The sequence below is a fragment of the Pelodiscus sinensis genome, unplaced genomic scaffold (assembly GCF_049634645.1).
Source record: "Pelodiscus sinensis isolate JC-2024 unplaced genomic scaffold, ASM4963464v1 ctg53, whole genome shotgun sequence".
In the NCBI taxonomy this organism is placed as follows: domain Eukaryota; kingdom Metazoa; phylum Chordata; order Testudines; family Trionychidae; genus Pelodiscus; species Pelodiscus sinensis.
The window spans coordinates 711,477-733,722 of record NW_027465900.1 but is presented as its reverse complement, the minus strand read 5'-3'; the positions used below and the strand labels follow the sequence as shown (position 1 = coordinate 733,722).

Genomic DNA, 22,246 nt, shown 5'->3' with positions numbered 1-22,246 from the left:
GAAGGGGCTCAGGGGGGTGTAGCTGTCCCATGGCTGTTACCAGCATCATTACAGGCAGCTGCTAGCACAGGGTCCCTGGGCTGGAACCTGGAGTAGAAGGCGGACCCGGGTTTCCACCAATTCCCCATTTCAGGACAAGGAAGAGACTGACTTTGGTCCAAGGGTTTGCCCTCCCCTGTATCCCAGGGAGGGGCCCGGGGCCCCAGGCTGGCGGGTGCTGAGACGAGCTCACCAGCCGGCGAGCAGCGTGCAGCCTGCTCGGGGGTGAGGAGGTGCCGGTGACACGCCCTGCCCTGCTGCCAACCATGCCCTGCCAGTGGCCTGTGTGCTCGGAGCTCAGACCCCCTGTGGCTCCAGGCACCTGCCCTGCCCCCCAGGGCCCTTGAACAGGCTCTCGGTGAGGCAGCTGCCCCCTTGGCCAAAGGCAGAGAATGATGCAATCCCCCGTAGGCAGCAGGAGTCCTGTCGTGGCGGCCAAGGACAGTCCCTCTGCCCACATAGGCAGGCTGAGGACTCTCCGGCCTTCATCCGGCGCAGCGGATGGCCCAGGGGCTGAATGGGCAGCCGGTAAAGCCAAGGGCCCTGGGGGTGGGGAGTTCTTCCCTTCAGGGCAGGGTGGCTGGGCTGGGTGGTGCTGGAGAGGTGAGCGCCGGGGCTCGGCGGCTCGGGGCCAGGGTGCGGGGCTCGGCGGCTCGGGGCCAGGGTGCGGGGCTCGGCGGCTCGGGGCCAGGGTGCGGGGCTCGGCGGCTCGGGGCCAGGGTCCAGGGCTCGGCGGCTCGGGGCCAGGATCCGGGGCTCGGGGCCAGGGTCCGGGGCTCGGCGGCTCGGGGCCAGGGTCCGGGGCTCAGCAGCTCGGGGCCAGGGTGCGGGGCTCGGCGGCTCGGGGCCAGGGTGCGGGGCTCGGCGGCTCGGGGCCAGGGTCCGGGGCTCGGCGGCTCGGGGCCAGGGTCCGGGGCTCGGCGGCTCGGGGCCAGGGTCCGGGGCTCGGCGGCTCGGGGCCAGGGTCAGGGGCTCGGCGGCTCGGGGCCAGGGTCCGGGGCTCAGGGCCAGGGTCCGGGGCTCAGCAGCTCGGGGCCAGGGTCCGGGGCCAGGGTCCGGGGCTCGGCGGCTCGGGGCCAGGGTCCGGGGCTCAGCAGCTCGGGGCCAGGGTCCGGGGCCAGGGTCCGGGGCTCGGCGGCTCGGGGCCAGGGTCCGGGGCTCGGCGGCTCGGGGCCAGGGTGCGGGGCTCGGCGGCTCGGGGCCAGGGTCCGGGGCTCGGCGGCTCGGGGCCAGGGTCCGGGGCTCAGGGCCAGGGTCCGGGGCTCAGCAGCTCGGGGCCAGGGTCCGGGGCCAGGGTCCGGGGCTCGGCGGCTCGGGGCCAGGGTCCGGGGCTCGGCGGCTCGGGGCCAGGGTCCGGGGCCAGGGTCCGGGGCTCGGCGGCTCGGGGCCAGGGTCCGGGGCCAGGGTCCGGGGCTCGGCGGCTCGGGGCCAGGGTCCGGGGCCAGGGTCCGGGGCCAGGGTCCGGGGCTCGGCGGCTCGGGGCCAGGGTCCGGGGCCAGGGTCCGGGGCTCGGTGGCTCGGGGCCAGGGTCCGGGGCTCGGCGGCTCGGGGCTCGGGGTCCGGGGCTCAGCGATCCTGCTTGCACAGAGGCTGCTCGATTCCTGCCTGGTCTGTAACAAGGATGCTGGTTCCTGTGGGCCGCTGGCAGGGCACCGGGGCCAATTAGCCGGAGTGTGGCGAGCGATGTCTCCCTACACGTTCGGGACGTACCGGTTCTGCTGCAAGCCCAGCCACCCCAGCCTGGCGGCTGCCCCGGGCGCTGGCTCCAGCTCTGTGCTGCAGCGGAGGGAAATGCGGGAGCTGAGCACTGGGGATGGGACAGGAAGGCCGGATGCGGTTCCTCACTCGGCAAAACTTCCCCGGACTCTGGCAGAGGCGCCGGGGGGGGGCGTTTGAAGCATTAGTCCGGGAAAGCCCGAGGGGGTTTGAGGTCAAGTCTCCCGCAAATCCGGGGAACTTTCCAGGCTGCTCTGCGCTTCCCTCCCGGCTCCTAGCGCGGGACCTGCCGGGAGCGGGGGGCTGCGGAGCACGCGCCGTCCCAGTCGAAGTGTGGCTGTTTGGCAGGCGGGGGGACGCTGCGGCTTGGCCGCCCCCTCTGGTCCCGGAGCGGGGAGACCGGCGGATGCTGACCCAGAGCGGGGCAGTTTGGTTTGGCCGCCTGGGGCGCTCCAGGGTGGGCGGGCGGCGGCGGCTGCTGCCCACGGGGCACACGAGACGGCCCGGGCCTGGGTCTTGCTGGGACCCCAGGCCGAGGCCGGAGGCGCTCTAGGGAGCAGCGCCCGGGTGGCTGCAGGACGCGATGCAGCGGGCGGGGGGGACGCTGCTCAGACGTGCCCGGCGGGGGCAGCTTCCCGTGGCCTGGCCCCAGCGAGCCGGGGGGCGGGCCGGGGCTTGGCGGGTCTCGGGAGGGCGGCCCGGCCCGGCCCTGCCGAGAGGAGGAAGCAGGAGGCGCTGGGCAGCGAGGGGGGAGCAGCCGCGGGGCAGGCCCGAGCGGAGGGGTTGGGACGGGAAGGTGAACGAGGAGGAGCGCGGCTGTCGGGGGCTGGCTGCGGCCGGAGCGAGGTGCCGCTCTCGCCCCGCCCGGCGCACAGCGAAGCGCTCTGCGGGTCGCCCCGCGCCAGGTGAGCGGCTCGGCGCCTGGACAGCGCGGCCGGGGCTGCCCGGGGGCCGCCGCTCGGGGATGGGGGCGCGTGTCCGTCTCCCCGGCCCCGCCCTGACTCGCCCTGGCCCCCGCGCACCCGGGGCTGCCGGTTCCCCGCGCGACACGAGCGGTGCCGGCGTCTCCAGAGCCCCGTGTGCGCGGCGACTGCGCCCCGCCACGGGGCCTTTCCGCGCCAGCGCCCCCGCAGCCGGGCCGCCCCACTCGGCAGGTGCTGGGAGCCAAAGGAGCTTTCAGAAAGAGACTTCTTCCTCCTAGAAAGAGGGTTGTGAATGTCGGGAAACCCCCCTGCTCTTTGATTTCCTTTCTAAAGAAGTGATCGCAGTGTGGACGGAACTCGGGTTTTGTCAGAATGGCCATTTTTCTGACACAACTCTGTAGTGTAGACATAGGTGTGGGTAGAGAGAGGGGGGGGGGGGGAGAGCTCTTATTGACCTACCTTCTGCTGGGGAGGGAGACCAGCTTTCGAGCTGCACAGTGCTGGGTAAGCTTGAAGCCTGGTCTCTCGCCAACAGAAGTTGGTCCCACAAAAGATATTCCCAGGCCCACCTTGTGTCCCCACTACGCTGAGACGCACCTGGCTACAGGCAGCTAGGACCCAAACTGACCAAATGCTCACCAGGCTGTCCTGGTGCTCGCAAGGCAGGTGAAATCTGCTTCGCTGGGGTAGCTGGCTCTGCGCCTTAACTATTATTCCGCCTGGTTTATTTTGCAGGTTTCTCCGGTGCAAATATTTTCCCAGCGCGCTCCAACTTCCCCGTGGGAAGCGTTGAGGTTTTCCCCACAAATGGACGCCCGGGGGATTTGGGCTGTCCTCCTAGCCCTAGCATGGCTCGGCAAACGTTCCTCCGCACACCAGACATCAGGTAAAACAAGGAGCATTTGTGATTACACGGGGCAGAGGTGGGCGTTCGAGAGAGGCTGGTCTCAGTGGTGACAGAACGAGGAGCAATGGGCTCAAGTTGCATTGGGGGAGGTCTAGGTTGGAGATGAGGGAAAGTTTTCCCTCAGGAGGGTGGGGAAGCGCTGGGCTGGGTTCCCTAGGGAGGGGTGGAATCTCCATCCCTAGAGGTGTTTAAGTCCCGGCTTGACCAAGCCCTGGCTGGGTTGGCTGAGTTGGGATTGGTTCTGCTTTGGGCAGGGGGCTGGACTTGATGACTCCTGAGGTCTCTGCCAACCCTGGGATTCTATTGTCTAACGCTCGCTTCAGATTAAACAATGGGCAGAACTTACCACAGTATCTACAGAGCACAGCAAGGGTCCGCGAGGGCCAGTCCGTCTCCCCACTGTCAAGAGACCGGATTTGCTGTGTCTACATTATGATGACAATTATCAGAGAGGTGGCCTGTTGCTCCGAGCCACACCGTAATCGCAGCCGTCTGGCTCCCTGCTGAGCCTGGGCCATCCACACCGGGCTGCTCACAGACCTTGCGCTGAGCTGGGAAAAAATGGGGCCCGACAGCATTTATGGGGTTTTGGGGCCTTGGCTACAATAAGCCAGTCCTCTGCGAGCCGTTCTCCGGCAGACTCCCCCAGGGAGCACTTGGACTCTGATTTAGGAAGTCGTCTTCCATTAAAAGAGGCAGCTGCAGGCAGCTTTCCTAAGGCCGCGTGGAAATGGGAAGCATATGTGAATTTTGGCTGAGAGCAGGGAAGGCACAGAAGCCTGGGACCCGCAGGAAAGCGATCTTTAAACACTGCACTGAACCCCGTCTGTCGGCCCAGGCAACGGTGAATAATCGCTGTCATGTGACCGCATCGGCACAAACCCCAATTCTCCAAATTGTAATCCCGGGTCTCCAAACAGTGCGTAGAGGGAAAAAGAAAACCCCTTAGATGATGCGAAATCGACTCGGGACTGATCGAGGAAAGATAAGTGGCAATGAAACATACAAAGCCAAAGAACTGGGAACGGCCTTTTTAAAAAATACGCAATGTGTCTGCAAGGCACTCTGCCGTGTTCCGGTACGGCAGCGACTGTCATGTAGCACGTGCTGGACATTTGTAAGTTGGCGTGAAAACAAGCCTAGAAGTGCTTCTGTGTGATGGACAGTGCCCAAAATAAGAGATGATTTTGGTTTGCATCCTAGGCTGCCCCGGGGGGTACGGTCCTACATCCCCGTGCTCCACAGAAATCTAACAGGCTGAATTGAATATTTAAGGAGAGATGGGCTTCTTGTCTGTGACTTTGGGTAGCTACTGCATGTTCTCTTAAAAGGGGAAAAACCACTGTAAGAACGGCCAGACTGGGTCAGACCAACGGTCCATCTAGTCGGCCGACAGTGGCCAGTGCCAAGTGCCCCAGAGGGAGGGAACACAACAGGGAATCATCACGTGATCCTGCTCTTGTCGCCCATTTCCAGCCTCTGACAAACGGAGGCTAGGGACACCTTCCCTACACAGCTTAGCCATTGATGGACCTAACCTCCATGAATTTATCTAGCTCTCTTTGAAGCCTGTTAAAGTCCTGCTCTTCACCACATCCTCTGGCAAGGAGTTCCACAGGTTGACTCTGTGCTGGTGACCCCTAGTTCTTATATTGTGGGAATAAATAAATATTTTTCCTTATTCACTTTCTCCGCACCTGTCATGGTTTTATAGACCTCTGTCACATCTCCTCTTAGTCTCCTCTTTTCTAAGGTGAAAAGTCCCAGACTTTTCCATCTCTCTTCATATGGTCCCTGTTCCAAACCCCTTCTCACTCGTGTTGCCTTTCTCTGAACCGTTTGCAATGCCAATAGATCTCTTTTGAGATGAGGCGCCCACACCTACACACAGTATTCAAGCTGTGGGTGCACCATGGATTCAGAGGCAGCTGACTTGTGATGGTTCTGCTAGCTCTGTCCTTTGAAATTGCAAGCGCTGACTGCAACGGAAAAGCGGAGCTGTGATGTTGCACAACAAAGTTCGGAAGCCAAAGCAGGCAGGGGAGTGGGGTTCCTGCACGTCCAAAGTGGCTTTCCCGGCTGTGTTGGCGTGTGCAGGGAGGGAGTCGGGGGCGGGCGCGTGAGACGTCGCCTTTTCCCCGGGAGCAGCGTTAGGAACCTAGAGCCTGGCCAAGGTCCAGCTGTCCCGGGCAGCCTCACCATTCCAGTGGCTCCGACATTCCTGCTCACCTGTTCTGCACTGACCGTCCTTAGACACTTGGACCCGCGCCTGGGAAATTCCTGCTTCTCCGGCCGGCAGCTGCGGTTTTATAGTGGGGTCGTGACCTCGGAGCAAAGCATTTTGAGACTCTGTGGCTACAAGGCGACGTCTCCAAGCACGATGCCGGTTTGCGCTTTTTCTGTCTCTAAAGCCGCTTGCTTTACCCAACGGCTTTTTCTCTTTCAGTCGAGCGTCCCCGCAATCTTCAGATAATCGACCCTGGGCTCCTAGGCTATCTCCATCTCGAATGGCTGCCGCCGCCTTCCCTGCCCACGCTGGACCAGTGCACAGTCAAGTACAAGTTAAAGTACCGCAGCACGGGGGACGCAGACTGGCAGGTAAGGCAAAGTGCCGGGCGCGACGGAGCGCGTTGCTCCTGCTTCGATCCCTCTGCTGCTGCCGCTTCTGGGAGTGTTCATGACACCGAGCTGGGGAAACAGTTAAAGCCGCTTCCTTTGACACGGTCAAACGTTAGACCGACAAGATGAATGGTGCAGCCAAGCGGGTCTGGGAACAGGCTGGGAAATATGCGAACCGCTCAATAACGGCAGCCATGGCGCGGATTCAGGGCCTGCAGCCACCGTCACTTTCACTTCGCATTCAGTCCCACGACACTCGAGCGTTTCTTTCGCCCAGGGTGGTGGGTTTTGGTTGCCACTGACACCGGGCTGGGGAACCTTTTTTGGGTCGGGGGCCGCTGCCCCCCAGCACAGTCAGTCGGGGGCTGCACAACACGCCACCCCTCCCTGACGTGGCCCCTGACTGAGGAGGAGAAAGAGCCCCCCCCCCCCACGTTTTCCTTGCACAGGACGCAGGCGAGTCGATTTTGTGCGCTCCAGTCCCATGGGGAGGCAGCAGAGGCTGGAGTGCCAGGCTGGGCACTCAGCGCCGTAGGGCCATTTCCAACACCCCCCGAGGACAAGGGGCATCTCCCCAGTGCCCTCGGGGCTCACAGAACAGCCACGAGGGGAGAGCCAGAACGCGGACTCGCAGAGGGCAGCCAAATGCATGGGGACCAGCCTGGCTCACCCTGGGCGTGGACAGTGGCGTCTACACTGGGCACACTGTCATGCTGCCTTGAGCTGGTAGGCCACAGACTTGGCTGGCTGACGCGTCACAGGAGAAGAGGGAAGGGCGCTTTTAACCACTCCCCCAGGAGAGCAGGAATTAAATGGGTCGGGAAAGGGAAAATATGCGGTTCCTCGTGTCTGGGTTTCTCTGCTTTGGTTGGAGGAAGTCAAAACTTCCGTGCTGTAGGGACATCGGAGGGTGCTCGTTTTTCTACCGTTATTTTAGCAGCTGCTCAAAAAAAAAGTATCAAAATAGGAATCGTTGTTGATAAAGGCCAGCATTCCTTCCATTAGCATGGGCGATGGGGAAGAAATAACGAGACAGCCTAGGCAATCAGAAGCCGGCTCAGATGAGGCAGCAAAAATATTTTGTAAAACGCAGCCCAGGAAGACAAACAGCAGCAACACATGAAATACTCAGCGTCCTGCCAAAAGTTTTGATCTGGGCAAGGCTTGTTAACTAAATTACTGTCCCGGGAGCCCAGCGCGCACATGAGCTGAAAGACGGAATCCCAGAACCAGAGGGCTTCTAAAAAGGCCATAAGTGTCCGAGCACCTCGCAGAAGCGAAATTAGCTGGAGATGCTTGTTGGAAACACATGGTTCTTTTGTTATTCACAAGCCGTGAGTGTGCATGTCCATTACAGGGGGGAAGGTGAGTCAGGAATCTGGCGATGTTCTCTCTTCCCTTTTTTCTGTGAATAAATCCCCCTCCTTTCATTTGAATCCTTCTCTATTTCACCTCCCTGTTTAAGCCCTGGCTTGCTTTTTTTTTTTTTTTTTTTTTAACCAAGTTGAGAGCTGGTTTGATGGATTTTCATGTTCAGCAAATATTGTAAAAGCATCAAAACCTGTAAAAGTGCAAGATCGGATGGGAACTAAATCCTAGCTTCCTCGCATGGTCAAGCATTAACTAGCTCTATCTTCCTGACCTAGGCTCTGTCTACACTTCTAAGTCAGCAGCGTGTTAACACGGCAGGGTGGTCCCAGACCCAGCCCTGGGGGAGAGATCTCCCAGCGCTCTAAGTAAACCACTTCCATGAGGGGAGTAGCTCATAGTGCTGGGATCCTGTTTACACTAGCGCTTTGCAGCTTAGAAAAGAGGAGGCTAATGGGGGGATATGCTAGAGGTCTATAAAACCATGACTGGTGTGGAGAAAGCAAATAAGGAAAAGGTATTGACTGGTTTCCATAACATAAGAACTAGGGGTCACCAAATTAAACTAATAGGTAGCAGGTTTTTTTAAAAAAAAGGAAGTACTACTTCACCCAGTGCACGATCAACCTGTGGAACTCCTTGCCACAGGATGTTGTGAAGACTAGCACTTAAACTGAGTTCAAAAATGAATTAGCTAGGTTCATGGAGGTTAGGCCCATCAACGGTTATTAGCGAGGTTGGTAGGAATGGTGTCCCGGGACTCTGTTTGTCTGGAAATGGGTGACGGGATTACCTGATGTGTTCCCTCCCTCTGGGGCATCTGTCAGTGGCCGCTGTCGGCGACAGGACACTGGGCTGGATGCGTCTCTGGTCTGACCCAGTGTGGCCGTTCTTGTGCTGTAACTCGCTGTGCCGTGTGTGTTTCGGAGCCGCACAGGCAGGACAGGGCAATGCAGACGAGCGCAGAGGGAGGTTGGTTGCACTCTGCCACATGAAGATTGAGAGAGAAGGGAAGGGGGGTGGGTGATTCATCTCCTTTCTGCTGGGTGGTGCGAGGTCCATCAGGCCGCACAAGCGCTAGCCATAGCATCTCCGTTCCACTCTGCGCCCCGCCCTGGCAAACGGCCCCCGTGGCCGTGAGACCCTTACAAAGGGGGCAACGGGCCCTGGGGGCTTGAGGGCAGACGCCTTCCTTCTGGGCAGGTGGGTCCGCCCTTGTCGACTCCCCTGCAGTAGCTGGTGCTGGCTACTGTGAGACAGGACACGTGGGCTAGGCCGTGGGGTGACTGGCGGGGTTTCGTTAGGGTGCCTTGGAGGAAAGCCACAGCCTCAGAGCAGGGGTGGGCAATCCTTTCTGAACGGGGGGGGCACTTCATGAATTTCAGGAGTGATTGTGGGCCACCCCAGAAGGGGCGGGGCCTTAGGGGCGGGGCCAGGAGACTGCTCCCCTGCCCACAGACCCTGATTGGCCGGGGGAGCGGGAGAAGCGGGTGAAATCTTTACCCTCCCGCTCCCACCCTGCCGCCCACCCCTGGCAAGGGGGAGGAGACTTCACGTACTTGCCCCGCCCCCAGATCTTGATTGGCCTGGGGGGGAGAGGGGCTGCGGGTTGGATCAAAGGGCTTGGCGGGCCTGATCCGGCCCACAGAGGCTGACTTGCCCCCCTCTGGCTACCTCTGCCTTGGAGGGAGGTGCAGAAATCTGAACTGGTGGGTGCTGGGTAAGTGCTGGGTTGTGCAAATTCGGTAGAAATGGGAAAGATCTGGTGTGTGTGTGTGTGTGTGTGTGTGTGTGTGTGTGTGTGTGTGTGTGTGTGTGTGTGTGTGTGTGTGTGTGTGTGTGTGTGTGTGTGTGTGTGTGTGTGTGTGTGTGTGTGTGTGTGTGTGTGTGACTTTGTACAGTGCAGAGAACAAGCAAACTGCTGCCGGTCTGAGGCCCAGCAGCTTTGTGCGATGTCGTGTCTCCTCCCAGGTTGTTTTTACGAAGCGATTGAAATTCGGGGGCAGCTTCGACCTCGGCAGGGGCGCGGAAGCCCGGGTGCAGACGCTGCTGTCGGGCCGCTGTGTGAATGGCTCCGAGGTGCAGAGCGACTGGACTCACGCCACCTTCCCGGCGGCAGCCCACGGTGAGGAGCCGGCTGCTGTTCCACGCGCCCCCTTCCCCGCCGCCGACTTCCCTGGCAAACTGGGGAGCCCGGCCGGCGCCGCGCCCATGACACTGCTGTCCCCATGCGGCTCCATCGCCAGAGGCGCAGCCGAGCCTGGCGGGGGCTAGATGCAGAACCCGTTCCATGGTTTAGCTGAGCAAACTGTGACTGGCTATGGAAGGGTTGTGGACTTAGGGCGGGGGGGGGAGAACCGAAGGTCTGGGGGCGGCTCCCAGCTGGCCTGGAGCCGGCCCCTGAGGCTAAGGGCTCCCCCTCCGCCGTCACACCATGGGGCTGGAGCACACAGCGTCTACTAGCTTGGCCCCCCCCCCGCCCCGGCTCTGGTGTGGGAGGGGCATGTGGGGGAGGGTCTTGGCCCCCCAGGATCTCGTGTGTTACGGCCCCGATCCTGCTCCCCGCGGGCCTGGGTCAGTTGGCACCGGCCACCCGCCGGTGTTGTCGCAGTGTAGACACGTCCCTGACCGTCCGGCCCCCCGTGCCTGTGCCCTGCTAGCAACCCCTGGCTCCACCTCCCTGCCCACACGCGGGCCTGTCCACACCCTGCCGCCGGAGAGCCCTGCCTGGCAGCGTGTCCGGCAGGGTGACCAGCGGCGCTACCTTCCCCTCCGCCTCTCGAGCCCCTTTGCAACCGGCTGCAGGCGGGAGAGGTCTGGGACGCGCACCCAGCCGGGCCCTGCTGCCTCCTGCACCGAAATCCGCCCAAAGGCAGCAAGGGGCCGCGGTCTCTGCTGAGCAGTGCGCCAGGGCGGCTGCCCACCCTCACGCTGCCGCGAGCTCCGGGGAGATGGGGCTGGGCTGCCCAGGCTCGCCGCAAGGGAGCGTTTGGGGAGCCAGGCCGCCCCGCGGGCACTCGCCCTGGTGTTCCCGTGGTTGCATGTTTCCCTCGGTCGGGACGGCCCGGGGAAGGGCGGGGCTGTCCCTCGGCTCCGCCCACTAACCCGCTCGCCTTTCCTTTTCCGTGACCAGGGGACCCGGAGTCACAGATCCGCGACTTCCACTGTGTCTATCACAACTGGGAGCAGCTCACGTGCACGTGGCGGCCGGGCCGGCTGGCTCCCCCCGGGGCTCGCTACCAGCTGTACTATTGGTACGTAGCAGCGCGCCGGGCGGCAGGCCCTCGGGACACACAGTGCGCTAGAATCCCAGCCACCCGCGAGACGGGGAGCAAAGCTGGGCGGGAGGGGTCTGCAAACAGCCTCCGTCTCACAAATCCAGCAGAGACGCGCCCGAGCCGAAGGCGAGATTGAAGCGCCCCAAACGCCGGAGCTGGAGCCGCAGTTTGCAGCTTGGTGCCTGCTCTCTAAACTTGCCTGCCCCAGGGTCTGACTATCCCCGAGCGGTCAGTGTCTGGGGCTGGATTCTGCAGCTCGAGCCCGTCTCTACAGCCGCATTGCTGCCCTGCCGCGAGCGCAGGATAGCCCCATGGGGACACGTTCCTCCTGCCGCTGCCCCGCACCCGCCTGGCGAGAGCCTGGAGAGGCCCAGCTGCCATGCTCGTGGTGCCTGAGGCTGAGTTCTGGGGAGGAGGGGGAAGGGTCTGGCCATGTCTCCACACCCTGCAGAGCCCGGTCCTCAACGTCAGGGAGGGCGTCCTCCGCGGAGAGCACAGCACGCACGGCCCGAGGCTCCCCGTGTGGGTTTCGAACTACCGCGGCCCGGAGAGCACTTCCTGGTTTGAATCAGCTGGCGATCAGAATAGCATGCGGGCGAGATTATGCTAATGAAGCGTGGGATATTTAAATCCCCGCTTCATTAGCAATTTTGGTCGCCTACATTTGCATCCCTAGTTCGAACTAGGGTGCAAGTGTAGACGTACCCTAACAGAGTTTAAAAAAGAGCTAGATAATTTCCTGGAGGTTAGGTCCATAAAAGGCTATTAGCCAGGGGATAAAATGGTGTCCCTGGCCTCTGTCTGTCAGAGGCTGGAGAGGGATGGCAGGAGACAAATCGCTTGATCATTGTCTTCGGTCCACCCCCTCTGGGGCACCTGGTGCTGGCCACTGTCGGCAGACAGGATACTGGGCTAGATGGACCTTTGGTCTGACCCCGTCTGGCCGTTCTTATGCCCCACTTCCCCGGGCTCTGAGCATGTGAGAGCGAAGGGGATTCCTCCATTAGCCCTGCTGGTGGAGGGGGACTTTGTAACCCTGGGATGAATCCCCGCGGGTGATGCCGGTTCACTAGTGTCTCTCCTGCGTGGCGTGGCCGGAAGGAAAGGGCATCCGGTCCTCTGCAGCTTAGGGTTAGTGGAGAGACAGGATTGTCCAGGTTTTCCAGGAGCCTGGCCTCCGGGCACGGGCGCTTGGCCATCTTCCTGCTCCACGCGGCCTTGTCGCGAGAGAACGTTCCGGCTGTGCGGCTCCACCGCAGCCTCCGTGTTCTCGCACGACGCCAAATGGCGCCACAGCCGCACCCCAAAGGACGCCCGTCCGCTGCCTGGTCGGGTAACCTGGACATGCCTCTTTCCTAGAATGCCGCAGGCTTAGTCACACGGCACTGCCTGAGTCAGGTCGCCTTTGTCAACATGTTTTGCATCCGGCTTGTCCTGCGACGTCATACAGGAGCAGATCAAAATACGAGATTTTTCTTCTGCCTCCTTGCCTGACTCATGAGCTAGCTGCAATTGTTCATCGGACCCCTTCTCCAACAGGAAATGAAACAATTTCTTTCTCTGTTCCAAATGACTGTTCACTCTCCCCAGCCAGGGAACACAGAGGGCTGTGTCTAGTTCGGGGGGCGGGGGGGCGGGGGGGGGATTGTATGATCATTACTATTGATTCACTCTGAGTAACGATGGAAGAGGGCTTCTTAGTGTACGGTGGGATCGACCTCTCACGTACTTCACTGACTCATTGGCTTGTGACTCTGCCTCAGTGACCTGCCAGACCTTTCTGCAGAATGGGCAGCTGAGCAAATGTGTCCCAAGCCCCCGATTGCAGTGCGGCGTGTCACAGCATGTCCCTCCCTGCTCATTGTCAGGGTGTCTAAACTCCCTGGTGCAGGTAGCTTGTTGGCACTGACTCCTCTTAGCTTGGCTATAGACATCCAGTCTCCTGTCTAGGTTTCTAGGTCCTGTGGTCAGGGTCTGAAACGGGTCTTGGGCTGGAGCCTCCACCAAGCATCCTTGCTCCCTGGCAGTCAGCCTCAAGTGAGTTGGGCTGCTCCCTTTTATAGTGAGGCAGCTGTTGACACATGCCCAACACGGACTAAGGGACACGGACTAATGCCCATAATGTGAGGTTAACCCAATCTCGCCTAGCCTGGAGTATGCACAAACCATCATGGTCCCTCTGAATAGCTAGCCCTTGCACAGTGTTCTGTCAACCCATCTGAGCTTTCTAAAACAATTGTGGCTTCTTTGGCCATTTTCCGATAAAAATCCAAGATCGGTTTTTATAACCAGGAACAATTAATTTGACAGTTGTTTTTGTCTAATTTCTTGTTTTTAATATAAATTGAAGTACAGTGTATATTTCTTTGCATCAGCTGTTTATTGGAAGCTGTTGACTGACTTTTTAGATATATATTTATGAGCAATATTTGAAAACTATAAGGGACTTTGGCGCTTTTGTCCTATTTTTTCAATAACTTTTGTAGCTGTATAAATCTGTATAAACGACTACAGTTTGAGTAACAGAAATACTGAAATTGAATGCAGTAAAATTAAAAACTGGGACTAAGGGAAGATTTAAATATAGTCTAAAAATATACTTGCAAATTCATCTGGAGTATACTTAGATTGTAGGAAATTGTGAAGTGTGGTAATATTCCAGGATTATGTCAAGAAAGATCAAAATTTATTAGAAGTAAAGTGGCCACACAATCTTAATGGACAAACCCAAAGCTCTTTTAATTAAGTGGGGTTGTACTGGGTGATTGTATAGAGAAATGTTGCTGTGTTTCTGGAACTGTTGATTTGGTAGGTGACACACTTTGCTCAGTTAAGAGACCGGTGGTCCTGGAGTTGTGCTGCAGAGCACTTGTACATGACAAGTGCTGTTTTTCAGATGAAACAAAAAATGTCTAGACCGAACTTTGCATTCATATAAGTTTTTCACCTGTATCTCCCCTCATAGTAGCCTCCTTAATGTCACCCAGATTCTGTATTGTTATTTGTGGCTTTTCAATAGACTGCATAATTATTATACCAGTCAGGTTTTAATTCTGATTATTTGCAGCCATCTGATGATGACACAATCAGCCTTCACTCTCAGGTATCAGAATCGACAAGGGAACAGACAATAAGGAACGACAATCATTTAATAGGAAGTAAATTTGACTCCCCTAAAGGTAATTTTTAAATACACAGGAATGCGCTATTGTTTGGGGTGCAGATAATTTCTATTAAGCCCTGTACAAGATTAAATAATGGTGTATTAGAATTGTACATTTACACTTTAAGCAACATTGTAATAAAATTATAAATAGAACACTAATATGCAACAAGAAAAAAACCCATCTCTTGAAAATCTTTTCCAGATATAGCAAGAGCTCCCTGCATTAGTTATATTTGACTGTGTTACAAATACCTTTTATTTATTTTTCAAATTTAATCATCCGTAGACCAGGAGGTGTATGATTACATTGACCCTAATGCAGAAGATGCAGCCATTCCTGAGCAAGATGTACAAATGGGACCATTTGTCTACTACCTTAAGGTAAGGTAACTTAAATGGAAAAAATTAGATGGCCGGTCTTGGTTATTAATGTCTAAACTCTTATTTTTTTCCATTCTATATAAGGAACGAGGAAAACACCCTGAGAAATCACAGAAAATAGAAAGGAATGATGAGTGGGGAGAGGAAAAAAGGTAGGCCTTCTAGACATCTCTTTAGAATTCAATATTTCCAAGACATAGCTCTGCAATAGTGGGTACAAGCATCTCTGGTTGGGCAGAAGATCAGTGTGTAAGAAGGGTTTTTTTAAACTGCTGTCAACTAACATGATCATTTGCTTAAAAAAAACAAGGCCCCAAGAATGCATTCATTTCCAGAACCGACTGAAAACAAAAAAATTAGCCGAATTAATCTTTCAGGCTTCAAAAAGAGAAGCTGTTGGCAGAGGAAGATGATGAACTGAAAGAGGTGACTGACTTGAGAAAAATAGCAGCTCAGCTACTGCAGCAAGAACAGAAAAACAGGTAATACAAAATCCAAATAAGTTAAACAAGTTGTGTGCCATATTTAATTTATATTTACACTGAAGGTGTCTAGTTAAAACTCATTGCTATGTTAGAGCTTTGAGGCTAGACTTGTGCAATTAGACATGAAACAGTCAAGCACATTCATGCAGACTTTTTAGGTGTATGTCTTGCATGGTTTTCATACAGCTGCTAGATGACAGAGAAGCAACAGTGTCCAAGTATACCATCTATATTGTGATAGCAATTAATTTTTTCATTGTTCATTGGGAGAAAAGAGGAAAACCATTTGATGTTAACATTTTGTTTCATAATGTTGAGTTAGTCATTGGGTACTAAACACCTGATCACATAGTCAATGGAAATTAGTAATGTCATTATTGTTATTGTGCTAAAATGCTCTATGCTTAGATTATACATGAGTATTCAGCACTATGTGCTGCTTCTGTGTGGTTGGTTATTTTTGTAGAATATGAAGTTTTCCGTGAATGCAGAATACCAGATTTTAGAGCCATGGTGTCCAACCAGTTCTGAAGCAGTAGCCACTTTAGAAAACTAGCCACACTCAACTGGCCAAAAAGCCACATATGGAGCATAAACGCCTCCATTTGGACCACAACACATAACATTTTGTTAAAGTATAAGGAAAGAGGACTCTTGTTCAAGCACGAAACTTTTACATGATAAAACACATAAACAAGTTGAATATCTGTAGTCTGTCCTGGCCATTTACTTAGCTGTTAACGGTTTCCATTGGGCATTGCAGAGGAAGGGGCTCTTGAGAGAGGATTCGGAGTGGGACAGGAGAGTGGCTTTATGGACCGCTTTGTGCAAGGTATTCTACTTATAGGTGTAGCAAGGCAGAAAATGAAATGGTGCCCATGGAAATGGAAAAACAGGTGACAGAGGCTAGCTACCGTATAGTGATAAGGGGGAAGAGAGTAATATGAGAAGATACAAGGGAGGATAAGTGGGGAAGGGCTGAGTTAACAATAAGGATCAGAAGCTGGGATTTGATGTTAGGGAGAATGGAATGTAATCAGCGCAATCCTGAATGGAAGGGCTCTCAGAGGATTACATGGGAGAGTCATGGCATGTTGGCAGATGGGTTTCTGGGGGTAGTATTCAGTGATGGTGAAGAAGTCACGTATTATAAAGAGCATGGCACAACTAAGAGGAGTGAAAGTCTATGTTGTCGGGGAGTCTTTAAGGTCGTGGGATTTCCCACAAATTTGCTCAGCTGTGTAGGAACAAACCCGAACGAAGCAAGAGTGTGTACAGTGATGTAGCAAGATTATACATTGCATAATTGGATGAATACCGTTTAATTAGTGTCTTAAATTTCAGCATAGCTGGGGATGCTACACATCTGTTTTTCATAAAGCATTGTGAAGGATATCAGTGCTGATATTGCAGCTGCGTATTGTCAAGCTTTAGAAACTCACCAGTTTTTTTTAATCCCCATTGAGTAATTATTACATCACAACTAATGAATTACTGTTAGCTGAGTTTAATATTAATTGTGTGAAAAGATATGACTGTTTCTAGAGCTTAAATTACTTGTAATTCTAATTTAATGTATTTAGGAATGTGGATGTCCACAGGGAAGGGAAATACAATTAAGGGGGATAAGTAGGAAAGTAACGTTTAGTCCTGGTTAGCTGGCATCAGGCAAAAAAATACTCATAGAAGAAAATATTTTGAAGCCTTTCTGAACGATAAAATATTATCAGTATTTAAAAATTATAGTAAATGTTTAAAAAACATTGTCATATTAGGTTTTTAATGGTGATCATTATATTGGAAAAACTTTTCCTGTGAAGATCGGACTTCTAACCTAGTGCTGTTTAAATTACTTTTGCTGTTACTATTCTGTATTTAATAATTTAGTTCAGAACTCTAAATTCTGCTTTGGTTGGCATTGCAATGGTTATACTTGCATGAACCTGTTGATTTGCTAAGCTTTCCTTCTGTATCTGTGGCACTTGCTTTTAGTATTTCTGTCTATTTTTAAAAATGTGGAGACGAACTCAGCATTGATTTAAACTCTATGCAATCAGCACAATACAGCAAGATGCAAGTCAGCCCTGATTTTTGGCTCATAATTTTTTGTGAATCTATAATTCCTTGTAGTGACAGCAGTAAGAATTGGAATTTGAGATTAACAGTTGAAATATTTCTGGTTTTGAATCTGCAAATTTGTAAATGTTTGTATTAAGCCATTCTGACCTGAACACATGGACTGCTCTAAAATTTGTGCATCCTAATAATTTCTTATTAACTGTAACTCTGATCACTTAGCATGTTTTCTTTTTAATCCTGTGAAATCTATCCTCTCTTTCCTTTCCGCTTGCTATACTAATTACTTCCCTGTCCTCTCCCATCAACTTCTCCTGCTTCCTTCTTCCATCTCTGGGTTTGGTGTACATGAAATGTGAATGCAGACGGAGACCATTAAGCTATAGAACTTCATTCAGTGAAAAACTCTTCCAGAGGACGAGGGCTGCAGGACGTGCATCCAGGTATCTAATGTTTGTGGAGCTTAAAAATCTAAAGATCACATGCTATACAGAATCCTAGAACACTAGAACTGGAAGGGTCCTTGAGAGGTCATCGAGTCCAGTCCCCTGCCCTTACATGATCAATTCTTGGCTTATGCAAAATAGAACAAAATAATTGAGTGAATTAGTGTAGAATATTTAATGGCCAAAAATTGATCAGACTAAATTATTATGAAAATGTAGAAGTGTGTTTCAGAACACTAGGTAGCTTAACATTAGCTATTCAGAGGTAACTTCCAATTATAAGCTTTTTTTCAGTTTCTACCACTAACTTCACCAAACTTAAGCAGCCAAGCTGAAATTTTAAATATTATGTCTTGCCTTAAATTAAATTTTAGGCAAAGTTCAAGATGGAGGGAGTGGTAAACAGTAAAAGCCGTGCTGGGTACAAGAACTTCAGTATTGGAATATGAAAGGCAGAGACATATATGAATTTGGGATACTGCCTTGAAAAGAAAGGAATCTTTCTGGCTATTGATTGTAGAGTCCATATGAATCCAATACACCACTTACTGCACACACCAAAGTCTTGTACACCTGGCATATTCTTCAGAGACTCCTTTCCCTGAACAGTTCTTGAGTATTTTAATTTAAGGGGACTTTGAGGCAAAAAAATCTTTTAACATCCAGTTAAGGTGTCATGACACAATTTTTCATTTGGCTCAGAAAACACTTGAGAATAAAATAGTGTATTGAGGAAACACAACCATTAGAGAACCTACAGAGGCCAAGTGAAAGTTCCATGTTTAAAAACAAAGCTCGCCATTAAACTTTGGAAAGTAAGCCGAGGTAAGGTCAGCTTTCTGTCATTCCTTCTAATCTGAAGTTGGGAGATGATGCTGTAATTGTCATGTCTGTCAATGGGAGACTAAAAATCTGAGTGATTTCCATCTGCCATGCAAAAACCAGAGCTTCATGATGGTGGTCAGATGGAGATTGCATACACTAGTTTGTACAGCAATATTCATGTAATTGTCAAGACAATGGGATCTTACTAAACAGAAAAAAATAGTGGTACTCATGCCATCTGTTTTACAAAGAAATTCTGATGTATTCTTCTAGTGATAAATAAGGCCAGATTCCCTTCAGCTACTGATTGTTGTGTGTTACAAAGAGTCAGGCTTCAGTATGAAGAGATGTGATCTGTATAGAAATAGTGGAATGTGCCCTGCTAGCATCATTCTGAGAATAACTTGAGTTAAGAATTTGTGAGTGAGTTGAAACCTTCATTTTGCATTCCCTGCAATTTGTTGGCTTTAAAAAAAAATAAAATGGAACCTTAGTGTTGGAGTTATAAGGCTTCCTACTATTTGGTGATTTGTTTGGTTTTTGAGGAAAGTATAAAGTTCTCGGGGGAGGGGGGATGGAGATACTGAGAAATGTTGTGAATGAATTGATGACTTTTTCCAGTTCAGAGCATTTTACCTTGAACTAGGGATAAAAGCGACTAATTGACTACCCGATAAGCATATGCTTATCAAGTAGTTGAGTAGTGACTCAACTAGACACTTCCCTTCCACCCTCCTGTTGCCTCTCTCAGGGAGGCAGCAAGCGGGGAGAGCAGAAGCCAGTTCTGGGGCGGAGCCAGCTTAAAAGCTGGTTTCCCCCAGCACCGTCTCCGCCAGGGTGGGGGGGAAGAGGCGTGCATAGCAGGGGGACCGGGCGCGAGTGGCTCTTAATACATTTAAAAGGCAGAACCGCAGCGGGGTTGGCTCTCAGGGCCAGGCACTAACCCTGCCGTGGCTCTGCAGTTTGCCCCCTTTTAGACTAATTGAGTAGTTGATGGAAATTCCATCGACTTCTCGATTAGCTGGTTAAACGCAATTTAACATCTCTATCATGAACTGTTGGGTTTGAAAACTTAGTAAATCTAGATTAAGTAACTTCCATGCAGTTTTATATACAGGTTGTACACCATATTTTCCCAGTGAACCTGCAAAAATCTGTTTGGCTCTATCATTCAGTCTCTCAGAAAATTCAAAAGGCCCTGACTAGTCAAACAACTGACCACAAGACTGATAAATAATTAATTTGATATTATGTACCACTGAATTTAAGAGTTTGTTTCTGAGTAAACTATTCCAAACTATTTTCAGTATTGGGGGTGGGAAGAGATCTGAATTTATTTTTGCCAAGTATATTATTTAAAATATATTTAAACATCCATATAAAAGTCGTGATTTTTAATGATTGAATGTATCAATGACTGGTATAATTAATAGCAATAAATGGCAATATGGCATATAATTAATGACAATATGCACACATCTTTAGAATGGTCTCAAATGGCTTATTTCTAAAACTGCATGTAATAGGGTATGTCTACACTGTGGTAGTATTTTTGGATACTTGCAGTATCCCAAAATAGCTATTCTGCGTCTTTGAAATTTAACAGGCTCACTATTCCGACATCCCTGTAAACCTTGTTTCATGAGGATTAAGGGACATTTTGGAATAGTGTTTTATTTGGAAATTAACTTGAAATAAACTATGCAATTTGCGTAGCTGAAATTGTGTAGTTTATTTTGGGCTAAGAGTGCAGTATAATTGCACCCATAGTTTAAAATGTTTGACTGGCTTGTTTACATAAAATCATTTTATTTACAGTGATAATTTCAGTTGTGGCATCAAAGGTTTTTTTTTTAATATTTAATTTTATTCCAAGGGTCTTATTTTGCTATCAGTATCCTCTAAATTGCCCTCTGACTTCAATGGGAATATTTCCTGAAAACTCATGATCCTAAAATGGTTTAATTACTTAGCACAAAATTTTCAATCTTCTGTAAGTATTTGTTCTGGAGAATTGAAGTTGTTTTTTCCTATCTCAGAATGCCCCAAAATATCCAGTCTTTGCTGACTGAATCTTGAGAATGTGAACTGGAGAAAGTGTATTTTCCAATTAGAGGTCAGTCTGCATGACTTTGAGGTAAATGAGATTGGTAAAGTAACAACACTATACAAAACTTACCCTGCCATTAAAAGGTAGTTATAATACCAGGAAGCTGAGCCTCTGTGATAAGGTTGAATGGAAACCTGTGATACAAGTCAGCAGTTAAAATAAATTCACGGCTACTAAAGCCGTTTGTAAGAGAGCGGTTCATCTGTGACTTAAAATGTGGGTGGCCATTTTGCTTTTCTAACTTTACTTTTTCTCTTCTAGTACATAGCTGTTTTAAGATTATTATAACTGCTGTTGTCACTATTATTATTGAGCTCCATGTTTGTGTCATTTCAGGCTACACTTTTTCTCAGTCCTGCTCACCATGAAGTCAATAGACTATTACAGTGCAATATTTTCTGTTCTAAGAATTCAAAAATCCTAAATCAAATCCCAAAATACACTGGGGCTTGCTTGAAAATCGTTCAGTTATTGGTTTGCCTCCCTTGTTTTTAATCCTCTAATGGCAGGGGTGGGAGGAAGGGAAGTTGTGCCATCTCCTTCCACTCTGTGACTCTGGTGCTGTTTAATAATCCACCCCCCAATACGCACACAGCATAGGCCACCGGCTGCTTTGTGGGGGGCTCCACTTGCCCTTTCCAGGGCTCATGAGAGTAATTGCCATTTTATTCATCACCATTTTGCTCCCTATCATTTTTCTGATACCCTTCCAATTCTCTGCAGTCTCCTGCTCAAAACCCCAGTACCAGACTCCTGTTTATTTTACATTTCTCCTGATCTCTCTGCCGGGCCTCACTAGCCTTGCACATTCTTCCTGAGTGCTCCCAGTCTTCATTCCCATTCATTTTCTCTTCCCCACATCCCACTGGCTCCTGTCTTTGCTCTTTTGGTGAATGACTGCTCCTCTAAGCCAAAGGCAGTGGCTCTAAACCCAGTTAGAACAGTTGGGTAGTAGCCTCTCTCATAAAAAATGAGGAAAGACACCTTGCTTTTCCTGAGATCACGCAGCATTGTGCTTAGGGTTGGTTTTGTTCGGAAAAGAAATACCTGCTATTGTGGGATTTGAGAGCATAGAAGTTGCTGTTGACTTCAGTGGATATGGGACTGGGCTCTGGTTTCTTTGTATGAGCACATTCAGATTCTATGTAAAATACCACTTAAATGTTCAGAGTATTGCTTTGTAGGAAGAGTTTAAGGGAAAAGGTGTTTAAGGGAAAAGAGGTTGCTAATAAGAGAGCTGTGAGATAAATGTGTGTTTTCTTTGTAGGCTTCTTAATCATTCAACCTCAGTAAGCACAAGAAACAGGCCAAAACAGACTGTGGAATCTGAAAAAAGGTATTAAGAAATGTACTGGGTTTTTTTAATAATACTGAAATCATGTCTTTGGTGATGAACATGTTATACAGGAGAGTAGGGATGTTAACATATAGTCCTTTAAACTATATGCCCTGAGCTTATCAGTTAACCCAAATGACTGCATGCACGTGCACCCACACACACCCTTGCTGCCTCTGGACCTAACCCTCTTCCCCCACTGCCTCCCACAGAGTACAGGCAGTCCCTGGGTTACGTACAAGATAGGGACTATAGGTTTGTTCTTAAGTTGAATTTGTATGTAAGTCGGAACTGGCTCCAGATTCAGCTGCTGCCACTGAAACTGACCAGGGGCTGACAACAGGAAGCTGGAGGCAGAGTTGCTCTGCCTCCAGCTTTCTGGAATCAGCCTGATCAGTTTCAACAGCTGCTGAATCTGGAGCCTGGGACAGAACAGCTGGGGCGCTGCCCGGTAGGTTTCCACAGGACCAACCAGGCAGCACCCCAGCTGCTCCACCCGAGGCGTCCCGCAACAAAAGCCTGGTCTGCTGGGGGGGGGGGGGGGATGCCGCCTGGGCGGCTTTGCTCCTGT

General features: G+C 51.8%; 2 protein-coding genes across 3 annotated transcripts in view; both read left to right on the top strand.

Annotated features, from left to right (window-relative positions):
- Positions 1-277: 277 nt before the first annotated feature.
- On the top strand, positions 278-12,800 carry LOC142824385 (interleukin-13 receptor subunit alpha-2-like). The gene is made up of 6 exons (XM_075916248.1): positions 278-567; positions 3,414-3,564; positions 6,032-6,183; positions 9,544-9,697; positions 10,706-10,826; positions 12,614-12,800. The coding sequence occupies exons 1-6, from the start codon at positions 541-543 to the stop codon at positions 12,798-12,800; spliced, it is 792 nt and encodes a 263-aa protein (XP_075772363.1). The 5' UTR covers positions 278-540.
- Positions 12,801-13,379: 579 nt separating this feature from the next.
- Positions 13,380-22,246, top strand: part of LOC142824386 (leucine-rich repeat and calponin homology domain-containing protein 2-like) — a 50,163-nt gene continuing 41,296 nt past the window's right edge. The window contains exons 1-6 of one of the 2 annotated variants that reach the window (XM_075916249.1): positions 13,380-14,029; positions 14,303-14,397; positions 14,482-14,549; positions 14,775-14,879; positions 17,324-17,401; positions 21,607-21,675. In XM_075916249.1, the coding sequence (XP_075772364.1) occupies positions 14,371-14,397; positions 14,482-14,549; positions 14,775-14,879; positions 17,324-17,401; positions 21,607-21,675 (347 nt within the window). In that variant the 5' untranslated portion in view covers positions 13,380-14,029; positions 14,303-14,370. The remainder of the gene's footprint in view (positions 14,030-14,302; positions 14,398-14,481; positions 14,550-14,774; positions 14,880-17,323; positions 17,402-21,606; positions 21,676-22,246) is intronic. The other variant, XM_075916250.1, reaches the window with a different exon arrangement.

Bases quoted from the DNA above. Each gene is read 5' to 3' on its own strand.
- LOC142824385 (XM_075916248.1), top strand. From the start codon at position 541: ATGGCCCAGGGGCTGAATGGGCAGCCG. The intron at 3,565-6,031 runs GTAAAACAAGGA...TTTCTCTTTCAG, and splicing joins CTCCGCACACCAGACATCAG to TCGAGCGTCCCCGCAATCTT. The intron at 10,827-12,613 runs GTACGTAGCAGC...ACTCTGCCTCAG, and splicing joins CGCTACCAGCTGTACTATTG to TGACCTGCCAGACCTTTCTG.